Raw genomic sequence first — 14,979 nt, forward strand, 5'->3', positions numbered from 1 at the left:
ATAAAAGCAATAACGCTGCCTGTCACTATGTTTTTTTCCTAATAAAATCGTGTGGGATAGTCAATGAGACTAGAGCAGATGTAATAAATAGCAGGGCTCTCTGTGCTAAATTAAACCCCGTACCCGGCTGGCTGCAGAGACACAGAGCTACGGCATTGGCCTTCCTCCTGCCCTGGAGGGGGTGGGGTGGAGGAGGGAGGCGGGAGGGGGCTGCTGGGTCCCCACGCACAGGGGTCACGCCCCGTTACCTGCCTTGTTCCCTTCCACCACTCCCTGCAATTCCTTTGCCCCCTCCATCTGGGTCAGCTCTGACCCTGCCCCCCAGCCTGTCCAGCAGCACAGGGGCCTGGATCGCCTGGCTGTGGTTTATTAATTGTCATCTGAGTCAGCCTTAGTCAGGAGGCAGAGCTGTCAGAGAAGGAAGGCAGTGGGGGAGGGGGAGCCTTCTCTCCACCGCAGAACCTGGGAAAGTGCAATCCCCCACCAGCTGGGACCAGCCGGCAGCTAGACCCCGGGGTCTGCCATGGGCCATCACCACCATCCCGCTGCCCTCTCACCGGTACTTCTTGAAGGAGAGTCCCATGTGCTGCTTCATCTGCTGCAGGCCGTGGTAGTCGGTGTAGATGAGGTCGAAAGGCAGGGGCATGGTGAGCGGGCAGTTCCCCCGACCTGGCGGCACCCCTAAGTTACTGAGAGAAGAACCCTTCAGAGTCTGAGCCCCGAGAGGGACCCACAGACAGCAAAAACCCCTCTTCCCAAACAGGCTTGCGTTGGGGGAACCTGAAGCCCACCCTGGTTCCTATAGCCCAGAATAAGTGGCGGGGAGAACACCGTAAAGGAAAGTGAGGTCAGTGCATGAATCTTGGAGAACTCTTGGAGAGGAAGCAAACAGGGCAGCCACGTACGGTTGTATAGGTTTTTCACTGCACAAGAGACTCCAACGAGGGGCAAATGGGACTGAGATCCAGCCCCGGCTAGCTTGCCAAGACTGTACCTGGCCTGGGCTACCTGCCAGAAGGAAGGAGCACCTTCTGTTAATTTGCACAAACCTGACCCCTGCAGGGCTGTGTCCACCCAGAGGGGGCACCTTTACCCAATGTTCACAAAGTGCCATAAACACCCGCCGCGGTCCTCAGCACAGCTTCAGCATTTGTTAGGAGCTGAAGGGTCCCCAAGCCTGTGCCCCAGAAGATATAATCCTGCTCTGCTGACTGGCCCCTGGCCCACGGAGATGGCTAGCCCTGCCCCACAGGCAGACCCTGCCTGCTGGGTCACTTACCTGCAGGCTTTCATATGGGAACAGGGCTGCCACTGGTGACCCAGGGTGGAGACTTTGGATCATCTCACTAGAGCCTGAAGGACACGGCCTCCCATCTGCCCAGTCCACCTCCCTGGAGACAGGCTCAAAGCCCCCTGCCTGGCCCCCACAGTGCCAGTGTGAACTTTGTCCTGGATGCCCCTGCCCACCATCCGGGAGCCTTTGCTAAGCCTGACTACACACCCCCTGCAGAGATGATGGGGCTTTTAGATGAATGACTCAGTAAGTCTGTACTGAGCGGCTGAGCCAGGCAGAGAGTAGTGTCGGCCCCCAGGGAAGCCCCCCAGCAGCTGCCCACCTCCCCCATTCCCGCCTCCCTTGGATTCGTGGTCCAGATGCTGGAAGGCATCCATGAGACCTCCCAGTGAGCCCCTTCAGGGATCCACATGGCAAAGGGCCACAGTTATCATCAGTTCCCTGGGTCGTATCTCCGGCTCCTTGAGACAATTCAAGCCATGTGGAAAAGTAGCACCTGGACGCCTCTGCACTACCTTGCTCACATTCAGCAAGACACACACAGAGGCTCGGTAAACACTGTCCCCTGAGCAAACTGCCCTAACGCGGCCTTTTCAGCTATGTTTATGACAACCTGATGACAAGGCCATGATGGAAAGATGTCAAGGGGAGCTTCGGGCGACGGGGATCAAGGCATCAGGGGTTGGTCTGTGGCTGGCAGAGAAGGGCACGCCCTCCCCCAGCCAGTGCACCCAGCCTCACTCAGCTTCCCCACGCTGGCTCCCCCAGTGGTAGAACCTTTGCTGCTAAGTGGGGAGAGAGCGGTGCAAAAATCTTATAACCATTTTCTCCCCATTTCTTATCTATAAACTTAAAAATGGCCAAACACCCCCCCACCCCCGTCTCCACCCATCCAACCCTCCAATGAGTCCCTCTTTCCAACCAGACGGCCACATAGGATTCTCAAACCCAGGGCTTCTAAGGCAGGGCGTGCTTCTTCAGCTTTTTTGCTGAATTACTCAGAAAGCAAAGGGGAATAAGCCCAGGACCCCAGGGGTCTGGAGCCATCACAGGAAACAGTTCCCACAACCTGGAGACTTCATGAAATATTTGGTGGTATTTTTAAGTGTCGAGCAGGTTTTACATTCTCCTCTGTAGGATCCCTGTTTTCTTTCCAGTGTGGCTGTCTCTCACACCCCAAAGTCGTCCAGTCAGATGGAGCGTCATTTTTGTCCTGGGCTATAGAAGCTCCGGGTTTAGGACAGACCCTGGTCCCCCTCCCCACTTCCTCCACTCAATTGAGAACCACAAATAGAAAGACAAGGTGATGATTCCTCTTGCAGAAGTGAGGAAGCGGGTGGCTGCTCCTCCCTCACGGAATCTGGGTCTGGGAAAATTAAGACGATTCTGAAAATATAAACCGTAGGTGGGTCTAGTTGCTGCTACCTGCACCAGTCGCATGCTTGATTTTCCCACACTGCCTTTCCGGCCGGTTACCAGGCAACGTGTTGTCCCTCTGTGGCCATGGGTGGTGCCAACAAAGTCATGGGGGCTTCCTTTGGTTGCCTCAACCCTGGCCCCAGCCCCAGACACCAGGGCCACTGAGAGGCCAGATGAGCAAGTCACAGCCCTCTCCTGGGAAAATGACCCCACACTGACTTCCTAGAGCCTGTGTCGTCTTCCTCACCTTCATGTTTTGAACACAGGCACCATTCTATGTGCTTTCAACTCATCAATTCAATTCCTTTCATCTGGGCAACTACCCGATGAGATCAGACCCATTCCCATCCTGCTCCCCTCTTTACAGATTAGGAAACAGAGAGGTTTAGTCATTTACCCAGGATCATACAGCCAGGAAGGCATGGAGCTGGGATTGGAACCCAGGCAGTGGGCTCCAGCACCCACACTCCCACTCACTGAGCTCTCCTTCCTCCCCAGGGCCACCGGGTATCAGACAGCACAATGGTGGGTCACTGGACCACAGTGACATCCTGAAATTGGAGCCCCGGGCTGCTAGCAGAGATTGGGCCCCAGTCCCAGTTTTGTTGCTAACTTTGGAGGGGCCATAAGCCTCTAGGGATTTCATTTTTCTCATCAGCAAAAGACAAATAAAAATGCCTACCTCACGGGGTTCCTGGTAGGATCAAGTGGGGCAAGGAGAGTGAAAGTTCCATTGATTATTATTACTTTAGTCATCAGGTTCACCTTCTGAACTTCCGAGTCTGGCAACTCCTTACCCCGTCCCCACGCCCAACACACACACCCCTCACTTAAGGTCCCGGTCATTTTTCAGCTAGAATCTTGAGATAATTTCCTCTCCATTCTGCCTCCCTCCTGTCTTGCCTGACTCTTTTCTAGAGAGATCTTTCCATGATGTCAACCTGGTCAGTCATCCCTGGCTCTATCTGATCCTTTCCAGAGACTTCTCACCTCCTGTTCCTGGACTCAAACCTTGCCTCCTCCTCCAGGAAGCCCTCCTTGGACCTCTGGTCAGAGTGAGACGCCCTTCTCCCTCGATCCCCCTGCCCCAGCACCCCACTCCCCTCCCTACCATTCCTCTGCACTGCCCTGAGTCACCTCCTCACAACCGGGACCCCTCCAGGGCAGGGCCAGGTTATCTTTGAAAGCCCAGAGCTGGGACAGGATCTGACCCAATAAGTACTGTTGTGTTCATGAACTAATTCACAAGGTAATGAGCCAGGGGATCCCGCCCTCCCCCCACCCCTGGAAGAACTGGTTTAAAGGTTGAAAATATGGTCAAGAAAAGCATGTTAGGAGAGAGGGGGTGGGTGAGTGAGAGGGGCCCAGGGCTGATGGGCGTCGCCGAGGGTTATTAGCTGAGTAGCCTCCTGGTCTGGACTGGACACAACTGGCCCCACGGGTCCCAAAAGGACATCACAGCAAGAAGAAGAGGATGAGAGACAAATTGGTCCAGAGACGGCAGGTTCCCTTCCCAGGAGGAGTTAATGAGCAGACCCACAGTCCCCCCAGCCCTAGAAAAAAAAGATTTTCAATTTACGGTGACTTCCCTGGAAATGTGTCTGAAGCTTCCTCATTACTCTTGTCACAAGGAATCTGAGCTTGTCCCGAGGAGAGCACAGAGGGTCAGCCGAGGGGAGAGGGGGCTGTGGTTTTATCACTTGTAATTTAAGTTCACTTTTATGGGCAATTTTACTCTAAGTGGTTGGCTGGAGCAGTGACATGAATTGAAAAACGCTGTCTCTTGACAACCTTCAGACAAAGGTGCCCAGGGAGGCTCAGCTGTACAATTCCACCTTCCGTGCTGACTCCTCAAAAGGCCCCTGTCCAGACATTTTCCTAATTCCAATGTCAAGTTCACTTCTCTTCCGACTCAGCCCAGGGCTGTGTCGGGAGGGGCTCACAGAGCCTCCCCACCCCCATGGCCCTGGTGAGGGGGGACAAGCAGCCTCTCAGCATGAAGGGACTTCAGATGCACCCACTCAGCCTCCCCTGCCCGCCCACTACCACCCCCAACGCTTGGGAAGTTTCTGTGGAATTGCCAAATTGGGTGGTTGGAATGAATTTCCAAATGTCCCCAGGCCACCTGAGTGGGAGTCTAAATACAGATGAAGGGGGTGGGGGAAGGAGTGATCTAGGGAAAAAGAGCCTTTCTACAGGTCACCTGGTCATCTGGTCCCGGTGCCCAACCCAGATTAATCCACCCTTGAAAGCCAACCTGTCAGGGGCAGTGGGGGATGGGGACTTAGGGTTTAATGGGGACCGTTTCAGTCTGGGAAGAGGAAAAGGCTCTGGAGATGGATGGTGGGGATGGCTGTACAACCACATGAACGAACCTAACGTCACTGAACCGCACACGGTTAAGATGGTAAATTTTACGTTGTATGTACTTTACTACAATTTTTTTTAAAGAGCCAGAACCAAACTGTCCACACTCATGGTGTCTGTGCCCACACGCACAAGTGCACGCCCAGCACTCTGTCTCCCAAAGGCACCCATGTCCCCATCTTCTCCAGGGCCCCCCGCAATGTAGGGGCTCAGCAAATAGCCAGAGCAGGATGGCTGTTACTCTTTGCTAAAAGATCAAAAGGTGAATGGGTAAATGGGACAAGGCAGAGAAAAAATATAATCTACGCCCAAAAGAAAAAAAAACAAAAACCTCAGCTAGGAATCAAAATGCTGAGTTCTACACGTGAAGAGCATCCCTGGGTGTAAGCTCCAGGGACCTTGCTGGGTGACCTTGCACAGACACAGAATCACTCTGGTGTCCACCTCCACTCCCACTTCATGATACATGGACAAATCTCCACGGTTCCTTCTAGGCTAAAAATTCTCCAGTTTTATTTCTCCCTGTGCCTTTGGTCTGTGGCTAGAAATAATCTCTCCAGGTAGTGCTCAAATTCTGGAACAAACTATTCTCTCTCCCTCTCTGTCTTCTCTGTGTGGGATGGACCTAATTAAAAAGAATCCTTACAAAGCGCTCAAAGATCTTTGTCTCCAGGCGCGAAGTGCCCATGGGGAACTTCAGCTTCCCTGGATCCATCTCATTACTGGGAGCACCCCGCCTGGGCAGCCCAGGACCTTTGTCTCCTCTGGGGCCTGCTAGCCCTCTGACCTCGTCCGGTGCCCACCCCCTGAGCACTAAGGCATTGACCCCGTCTCTCTCTCACGGCCATTGTTAGAGCGGCTGCGGCCCTTCCCCAGAGCGTGAGGACCACAGAGAAATAAACCCAGAAAGTTAACTGGGCTTCTAACGAGCTGCTTTAGCAGGTAGGTTAGGATCACTAACAAGGAAGGAATTAAATTCTCCTGCAGGGTTTTCTTCCCTTGCCCAGCGTGAGCTGACCTTCCTGAGCCAACAAAAGCAGCCTTACGAAGCCCTCATGATGGGCTCACCCGCAGCTTCCGTCTCCTGAAAAGGCAGGTGTCCCAGTGCCCTCGGAGGGTCAGGGATCACAGCTAAAGAGAACGGTCAGGTCCCCAGTGGAGTCAGGGCTCAGTGGAAAAGGGAGTTCAAAGGAAAACCCACTCCTTAGACAAAGCCCAAAGGAAACACAGGCAGGAGGATTCGGAAATGGAACTGGGCGGCCTGCACTGGGCGGCCTGCATTGGGCCTGTGGTCCAAGGCCGACACTTTCTTCCCCAGCGTTCTTCCCCTCCTAGTAAGCAAACTCAGGGCTAAAAATATGGCTGCTGCTCCCAGGAGAGCTGGATGAAACGACAGACTCATTCTTCCAGCTCGCTGGGGGCCGCCGCCGGGCCCGGGAACACATCCCTCTGGCTGTCCCCTGCCTCCTTCCCCCATTTATGTAACAATGCATGTGAATGCTGAGCACGAATCAAGGCTTCTCTCATCCAAGCCAGGATTTCAGTGAAGGTGGCTCTCAGGCCCGGGTGCAGGTTAGGGTCACTGAAGCCCGTGTTGGCTCTTGACGGCCAGGTCAATCCCAGAGGTGCCACCTCTTCGCTCTGGGGTGGGGCCTGCCACTGGGATGTTGGTTTTCAGTTTTTCCGGGGATTCTCAGGTCCTAGGGGCTCTCGCTGTTCTATCCAGTCCCACAGACCTTTGTGGGGAACCAACCCATGGAGGAAACAAAGATGGGTGAGGCTCTGCTCTCAATCCCACTGGAACAAGCCCCGTGGGGGACTTGGGTTAAAGGAAAGACACAGCCCTGGAGCGCCGCCACGAACCGTAGGGTAATCTGCGTCCGTTCCAGAACAGCCGAGGAAAGCACAGTCTGGCTCCCAAGATAAATCCTCCCTTGACCAGAGCCCTTTTATGATTTCAAGGAAGTCAGAAGGAGTGCCAGGGGTTATTTGTACCATCCTATGCTTCTGCCAGCTTCACTAGGAATAAAAGGAGTCCCAGGCCGGCCCTGCCCCTGCTCTGAGCCCAGAGCAGTGGAGTTTTATCCCTCCTGTGGGGGGGCACTTCAGTCTCCAGGAAGTTCATCCCAGTGTCTGCCTTCCTCCTCTCCAGCCGCCATGGGACAAGACCTCCTCTTGCTCAGGACCCCACCTCTGTTTACAAGAACCCATGGCTCCTCAGATTTGAAGATGTACTGATGCATCCCTCCCGCCACCCCCCGGAAGGAATCCCACCTCCTTACCCTTCCTTCAAAAGCCTTCAGAAGCCAGCCCTCCTCTTCATTTCTTCTCTGACTCCCCACAAGTTCTCCCCACCCCAGTTGGGTTGCATGGACCTTTCCTGAGGGCCTGTGATTTCTTTTAAATCATTCTTCCTTTGCAACCTCCAGCCCCAATGTGGACCAGGCCAGCGCTGGAAAAGGCGCCTCGGCCACTACATCCGTGAGTTCACACTTACGGGCCACGGTCAAGGCTTAGGGGCCTTGATTTCCAAGAGACAGACTCCCACTCTTTGTGGCTCAGAGCAGCGTGGAGGGGGAGGTGCAGGGAATCGTCCCTCCTGGATCCCGGGGAAGGATGAAGCGCAGGGACCAGCGAGGCTCTGGGCCCCCAGCAGCAGAGGCCCTCATCTTCCTCGGTGTTCAGCTACACCGAACACGATCCCGCTATGCAGATTTAAATGTCTCCTTGGAACCCAAGGAGGAAGAAGGCAAAAGAAGGGAGAGGCGGGAATTCCCTGGCGGTCCAGTGGTTAGGACTTCATGCTTCCATTGCAGGAGGCACGGGTTCGATCCTTGGTTGGGGAACTAAGATCCTGCAAGCCATGCGGCACAGCCAAAAAAACAAATAAACAAACAAACCAGAAGGGAGAGGGAGGGGATGCAGTGTTTTAGTGTAAATTAGTCATTTGCCTCTCATGCCTCCTGTGGGAATAGGTGGGGGAGAAAGAACCACTGTGTACAGGGTCTGCTAAGTGCCAAGCAGATGCTGGATGCAGCTCTTCCTCCCCTGTTCGAATTGAACAATAAAATATTTCGAGCCTCCAGAAAGTTATAGAAAATAATACAATGATATAATGAGTATCTGTGCTCCCACTTCCCAGCCTTGTCCAGTCATAAGATTTTGCCATATTTGGTTGAAATCTCTTTGTTAAGGGCTAACACATCACAAATCCAGGGCGGCCTTCAGGGTGTTCTGGTCTCGTCCACTCTCCTCACACCTCCCACCCCCTCCACCTCACTCCCAGCAGATGTTCATCCCTCCTACATCAAAGATAAAATCTAAAGCATCAGTGGGCGTGCTCCAACCCCTGCCTCCATCCCTGTAGCCCCATCGGTACCCCCACCACATCCTGCCCTCTTCTCCTTCCTCCTGGGGGCCATCCTCTTGGGCCACTATGCATGATACTATCTTCCCTCCTGTAACTTCAATTCCTCCTTTTTCTGGTTCCTTCACACCAGCATTTAAACATGCTTACAACTCTCCCATCTTGAAAAATAAACATGCAAACCTCTGTTATGGGTTGAATTGTATTCTCCCCAAAAGATGTTGAAGTTTTAACCCCAGTATCTGGGATGTGACTCATTTGGAAATGGTCTTTGCAGATGGTCAAGTTAAGGTGAGGTCATTAGTGCCCTCACAAGAAGGGGAAATTGGACACAGAGACAGACACAATAGAAGGAAGATGGTGTGAAGACACTGGGAGAAGACAGACATCTACAAGCCGAGGAAAGCCTGAGGCTCCCAGCATCTAGAAGAGGCATGGAGCAGTCTTCCACCAGCCTCTGGAGGAACCAATCCTGCCGACACCTTGATTTCGGACTTCTAGCCTCCAGAACTGGAAGACAATAATCCCCCAGTTTGCAGTACTTTGTTTCAGCAGCCCCAAGAAACTCACACATCATCTACGACTCCACTGTCCCCCCACTTCTCTTTCTCTCTCCTCCCGCTCACAGCTCAACTCCTTGGAGAAGAACCTAACTCGCTGCTGGTTTCCTCAGCAGCACCCTCCTTCCACAACCCACAAATTTCTGGCTTCTGTACCCACAACTCAACCAAAATGGCTCTTTCTAGGGTCGACAATGACGCCCATGTGACCAAATGCTGTGGACATTTTTCAGTCTCCTTCTTAGTTTTTGTGAGATGTGACATCATTGGCCACACCCTCCTTCTAGAAGCATCTTCTCCATGGGTGCCCACTCCTTCTCAATCCCTCTGCCAGCACCTCTCTCCCCAAGAAGCCTTTCAGTGTTGCTGTTTCTTAAGGCTTTGCTCTCAGGCCTCTTCCCCTATCACTTGGCAATTTTATTCATGCTTGTGTTCAGTTACCAGCGGCTGCCGAGACTCTGTCTCCATTCTGAGCCCCCGCGGCCCATCACTCAGCTGCCTCCACATGGGCACCTCTAATTCGACGTGTCTAAACCCAAATTCAAGGTCTTCCCCATGTGCCCCCCAAAATCAGTGCTTTTCTCTTCTCTCCCCTCCCCCCACTCCAGAGAATGGCAGCACCATCCTCCCAGTGGCTGCCTTAAGCTGGCTAGTTCAGGCCAGTTTGAGCCAGTCACAGACAGATCTGAATGGGTTCAAACCCTGAGGCCTGCCTGGACTGGCTCCTCAGAGGGTTTACTGGCTGCAGCTTGGTCAAGCTGGGCTGAGCACGAGGGACAGGATGTGGTCGCTGCCTTCGTCATTCTCCGGGGACCCTCCCCAGTATTTTCCTTGAACAAACACTGAACAAACAAAAATGCCAGGAGACCGATTTCCACAGGGGCCAGGGCTACACAGCCAAGCTTCCCATCCTCATCCTCCTTATTTAAACATTCTCCTCTCAAACTTTCATTATTTTCCAGTTAAGTCAACTAATTTTCTACTAAACCCAATTTCACTCATGGAGGGAGGAAGAGCTTGGTAATTTTTCCTCATGTCAATGTACTATTAATGATGCTTGAAATTATGCAAATAAAATGGATGAGCACAGCCGATTCTGGGCAGGCAGGAAGGGAAAGGCTTCACTTTAAAATGCCCACCGTGGATCCGGGCATCCAGGAGGATGTCTCAGATGCAGCTGACAGGAGCTCTGGCTTCATCTCTCCTCCCGTCTCATGCGCAAGGCACGGGCGGGACTGTCTGACATGCCCAAGCTGTAGTCTGATCAGGGCCCATTGTCCCTGCACGCCAGCGCTCTCACCCCGGAAACAACTTGCAGCAGCAAAGCCAGATGCAGATTCTGTGCATTGCCCCAAACATCACTCCAGTGAGTCGGTTAATTAAAACACCAAAACACGAGGAGCAGAGAAAAGCGGCTCATCCGTCCAGCCTCGTCGTTGAGTCAGTGGCCAAGACAGCTGCCGTGAACATCTGTGAATAAACTACAACAAATGTACAGGCGGCGTCTCTGTCCTGCTGTCTTCCCCACGTGGGGCATTTTGCCAGCCCAGGGAGACGTACTATGGCAGGACCCAAGCTGCGACTCTCAGAATTCGGATTAGCTTCACATCCCGTTGACCTGTTTTCACATTACCCCGGTGCCACCTGCATGGAACAGCTCCACAAGGCTGGGAGACGGGGCTCCCGGATGATCCCACCTCCCACAGAACCCATGGCAGTGCCATGCCTGTATTCAATGGTATCTCTGCCCACAACCCCTTTCTAGGTTCAAATGGTCACCATCTTGTTATGGGTTGCATTGTGCACCCCCTGCCAATCATATTTTGGAGTCCTAGCCCCCAAAACCTCAGAATATGACCTTATATGGAGGTAGAGCTTTTACAAAGGTGACCAAGTTGAAATAAGGTCATTAGTGTAGGTACTGATCTGATATGACTGGTGTCCTTATAAGAAGGGGAAAGTTGGACCCAGACACATACACAGAGAGAATGCCATGTGCAGATAAAGGCGAAGATGGAGGTGATGCTTCCACAAGCCGACCAGCGCCAAAGATCACCAACAACTGCCAGAAGCTATGGGAGAGGCCTGAGACAGGCCTCCTTCACACCCTCAGAACCAACCAACCCTGCCAACACCTTGATCTCGGACTTCCGGCCTCCAGAACTAGGAGACAATACACTTCTGTTGTTTAAACCGCCCCCCAGTCTGTGGTACTTTGTTATGGCAACTTTAGCCAACTAAATCCCATCTGTATTTTAATCTCCACTCAAGGAAAGGCCTGCATTTATGCAGTGTCCGGGGGGTCCCAGCAAAGCATCAGTTTGAGGAGCGCATAGCCCCAGCCGACAGCTGTCACCAGGGAAAAGTACATCCAGGAAAGGGCGACGCATGAAGTACATTCCAGGGCAGAGGTTCGCACGGACGTCCTGGGTGGGCTGCGAGAGGCCCCGCTACCTGGGCCACCTCCAAGGAGTACCTGCCTGGCCTGCCCTTCCACTTGACACCGACCCTGCAACCAAGGGTAACATTGGTGCTTTTGAGTGTGCAAACGCAGGCTCGGGAGGAATCCGCACATCTTTAAGGCGCTGAGCCCTTACCCCAGGCCCTCATCCTGCTCCTCGGGACCGTGCACACATTCTGCAATGTCCTAACCCCACAGCTATCCTGTTACCCAGACTGGGGGTGCGGGGGGGCGTTGAAAAGCCATAGCCTCAACTTTTCTACTTCCCAACCGTCACTGCTCATTAGATCATAGATTGCCTGGGGGAGCTTTGAAGACTTGATACCCGGCGCCACCCCAGATCAATGAAATCAGAGACGCCAAGAGTGGGCCCAAAGGTCGGTATATTTCTAAGGCAGTTTGGCTACAGCCAGGGTTAAGAATTCCCACCTGAAACGAATTCCAACACAGCGGGTGCTGTTAATTTTATAGATATAAGTGTGCTATGTCTCCTCGGGAAGGTGGTTTTCTTTTTTTTTAATTTTTATTCGTTTAGTTGTTTTAAACTGTACCTGCTAGGGCTTCCCTGGCGCAGTAGTTGAGAATCTGCCTGCCAATGCAGGGGACACGGGTTCGAGCCCTGGTCTGGGAAGATCCCACATGCCGCGGAGCAACTGGACCCGTGAGCCACGACTACTGAGCCTGCGCATCTAGAGCCTGTGCTCCACAACGAGAGGCCGCGATAGTGAGAGGCCCGTGCACCGCGATGAAGAGTGGCCCCCGCTCGCCACAACTGGAGAAAGCCCTCGCACAGAAACGAAGACCCAACACAGCTAAAAATAAATAAATAAATGTATTTAAAAGAAGTCAGGAGACACTTTCTAAAAAAAAAAAAAAAAAAAATTGTACCTGCTAACAGACTTAGAAAGAGTCTTCCTGAGACTGTTTCCTGAGGTGACTGAGCTGTTTACACAGTTCTGCCACGTCTGAGCAAGAGTCTTTGCTGGCACCTACGCCCCACAGGGAGCCAAGGGCAGAGCTGTCTGGGCACGGCCTTGGGCCCGCCCCTTTAACACACTGCAAAGCGGAGGTGGGGCGACCTCTCCCTAGAGCCCCTGCTTCTGGGAATTTCAGATCCGTGCAGGCTTGGCAGGAAGCGACACACTGGTGGAAAGATATGGATTCTCTGTGGGGTGTGTGCGTGTGTGCATTGGGGGTGTGCCTGTGTGCATGTGTGTGCCATGGGCTGCATGTCATGCACAGGGGTATGTGCGTGTCCATGTGCAAGGGTGTGTGTTTGCATGGGTGTGGAGGTGTGCACCCGTGTGCAGGGGTGTGCATGCGTGGGGTGTGCACACACAAGGGTGTGCATGTGTGGTTGTGCACAGGGGCGTGCATGCACCTATGTGGGTGCATGTGTGGAGTGAAAGAAATGGCAGCAGGGGCATATTTCAGATTCTGGCACTTTTCACCAGGGCCTCACTTTCAGGGCCTCCCAAGTGCAGTGACCCCCATCTTCACTGCTCTGGCACTGTGATGGGCAAAAGCAACCTCACTGACCACAGGCTCAGCTCCAGCCGGGCCCAGAGTGGCCAGCGGAAGAGGAAGTACTCTGGGCAGGTAAGGACTCAGGGTCCAGGTTGGAAGAGGAGACACCCCAGCACGGGCTGAGAAGCAGAACAACTGAGTTAAATTCCTGTCTCTTAGGGAGACTTGTCATAACCCGCTCTCTCTCACGGAAGGACGGTCCTCTAAGTGTGATGTTGGGCTGTCACAAATGCACGGGAGCCTTCCCATTCCCTGAGGGAGCAGTGAAGGAAGGAAGTTCTCACCTCTCTGGCCCCAGAAGATGCACGGTCAGAAGGGAGGAATCCAGCTCAGTGCCGTTTGATAAACGTGAATTCATCTAACCCTCGAGGTGGAGCTGGGTCCGTGGTGTTGACCGAAGGATGCTTCACACTGACAGAGGACTTGTATGTGGCAGAGTCTGGGATGAGGGCTCTGGACAGTCCCCACCCCCAGGATTCTTCCCACTGCAACTTGGGGTCTCTGGTGACCCAGGGGACAAGGGTCCCCCGACCCTTGCCTGCTGTTCTGCCTGAGGCAGGTCTGGCTTCCCACAGCACGGGCTGTGCCATCCTAAGTGGCCTAAGACCTCTTTGGCGTCCCACACCTCGGGTCCCTTTCCTCCTCCCTCCTCCTCCCCCCACCCCACCCCATCTGAGTTTCCTGTAGGAAGCTTTGAGGCCAGGGAGAGATACCTCTTTTTATTCTTTGCAAATGTTAGCTGCCTCTGCAGTGCTGTGCTCCACACACAGTGTAGACGCATCTCCTGAGCCCTCTGTTCAGAGGGATCAGGGCCGGGCACAGCTCAGCGAGCAGCAGGGCGCTCTGGTGCGCAGCGAGAGGGTACACCGCTCTGAAACGGCCCGCACGGTGGGAACAGCTTGTCTGACAACAAAATGCCACAGGGATGTGCCGGTTCCCTCTCCCAGCACCGGGTAGCTAGTTTGACGGTTCAGCACCGGCATACGGGGACAGCTCCCAGCCTAGTTCCTTCCCACTCTGGTGACATTCAAACACATGGGGCAGAGGTGCCATTTCAAGGTGGCACCTCATCCCCCAGAACCTGCTGCCCCCCCCACCTGGGATGGGCTTCGCAACGCTGCCACAACCATGCAGCCCCTTCGTCAGTCCCTGTCGCCTTCTCCCCCTCAAAGCGGACCCTCTTCCACATCCACACTCACATGTTCCGCTCCCCTCTGAAGACACTTTCCATCTTTACTAGGCCTACTGGAGACAAGCGCATCAACTTAAAAGGATGACTCCAGAGGGGTGAATTTCAAGCCATGGGGATGTAAACCTTCAAAGCACACCCCAGTCTCAGCCTCCCTCTCCCCCTACTCTCTCTCCGACTGAGGTCACAAGAAGTTCTACCTGAGTCACTGGCAGACTGTAAGCCGCAGGGAAAAACTGCAGAGGCCGATTAGCTGCCTGAGACCAGTGCTCCCTGGGCCCTGTCGACCTAGGATTGTCGATGGCTCTGTCCCCATCAGCATCCTCCTCTCTCTAACACTTCCACGCTACAGAGCATCAGCACTCGTGGTCGGGACAAAATGCCAATCAGAAAAAGAGAAACACTTCTAGAACAAACAGACCATCTGGCTGGTGGGAGGGCTCTGGAGAGGAATCACATTCTAGCTTGAAAACCACCTGAGAGTAAGTTAATGGGCTGATGGAGAAAAGTTCATTTGCAGGCAGACAACTCAGAGGTCTTCCTTAGTTATGCCCTGGCACAAAGTTAAGACAATCTTATCCCAATGCCAGTGAAACGAATAGAAATTCACCAAGCACAAAATCCCAAGCTGTAAAGAAAATATTTGATAACTTTGATTACATTGAAATTAAGACCTTCTGTTCCTTAAAACAAAACAAAAGACCATAAAGAAATTACAAAGACAAGCCACAAAATAGCCTTACAAGATTTTAAAACACATATAATATACACAGGATTTATACCCATAATATATAA

The 14,979-nt window shown here is 53.2% G+C and overlaps 1 protein-coding gene across 2 annotated transcripts in view; it reads right to left on the reverse strand.

Moving 5' to 3' along the window:
* MGAT5B (alpha-1,6-mannosylglycoprotein 6-beta-N-acetylglucosaminyltransferase B) overlaps window positions 1–14,979 on the reverse strand; it is a gene marked incomplete at its 5' end in the record, with an annotated part of 67,517 nt that overhangs the window by 21,410 nt on the left and 31,128 nt on the right. For both annotated transcript variants that reach the window (XM_079724950.1, XM_079724949.1), the window contains one exon: window positions 558–689. In XM_079724950.1, the coding sequence (XP_079581076.1) occupies window positions 558–689 (132 nt within the window). The remainder of the gene's footprint in view (window positions 1–557; window positions 690–14,979) is intronic.

The sequence above is a fragment of the Hyperoodon ampullatus genome, assembly GCF_949752795.1.
Source record: "Hyperoodon ampullatus genome assembly, chromosome: 19".
NCBI lineage: Eukaryota > Metazoa > Chordata > Mammalia > Artiodactyla > Ziphiidae > Hyperoodon > Hyperoodon ampullatus.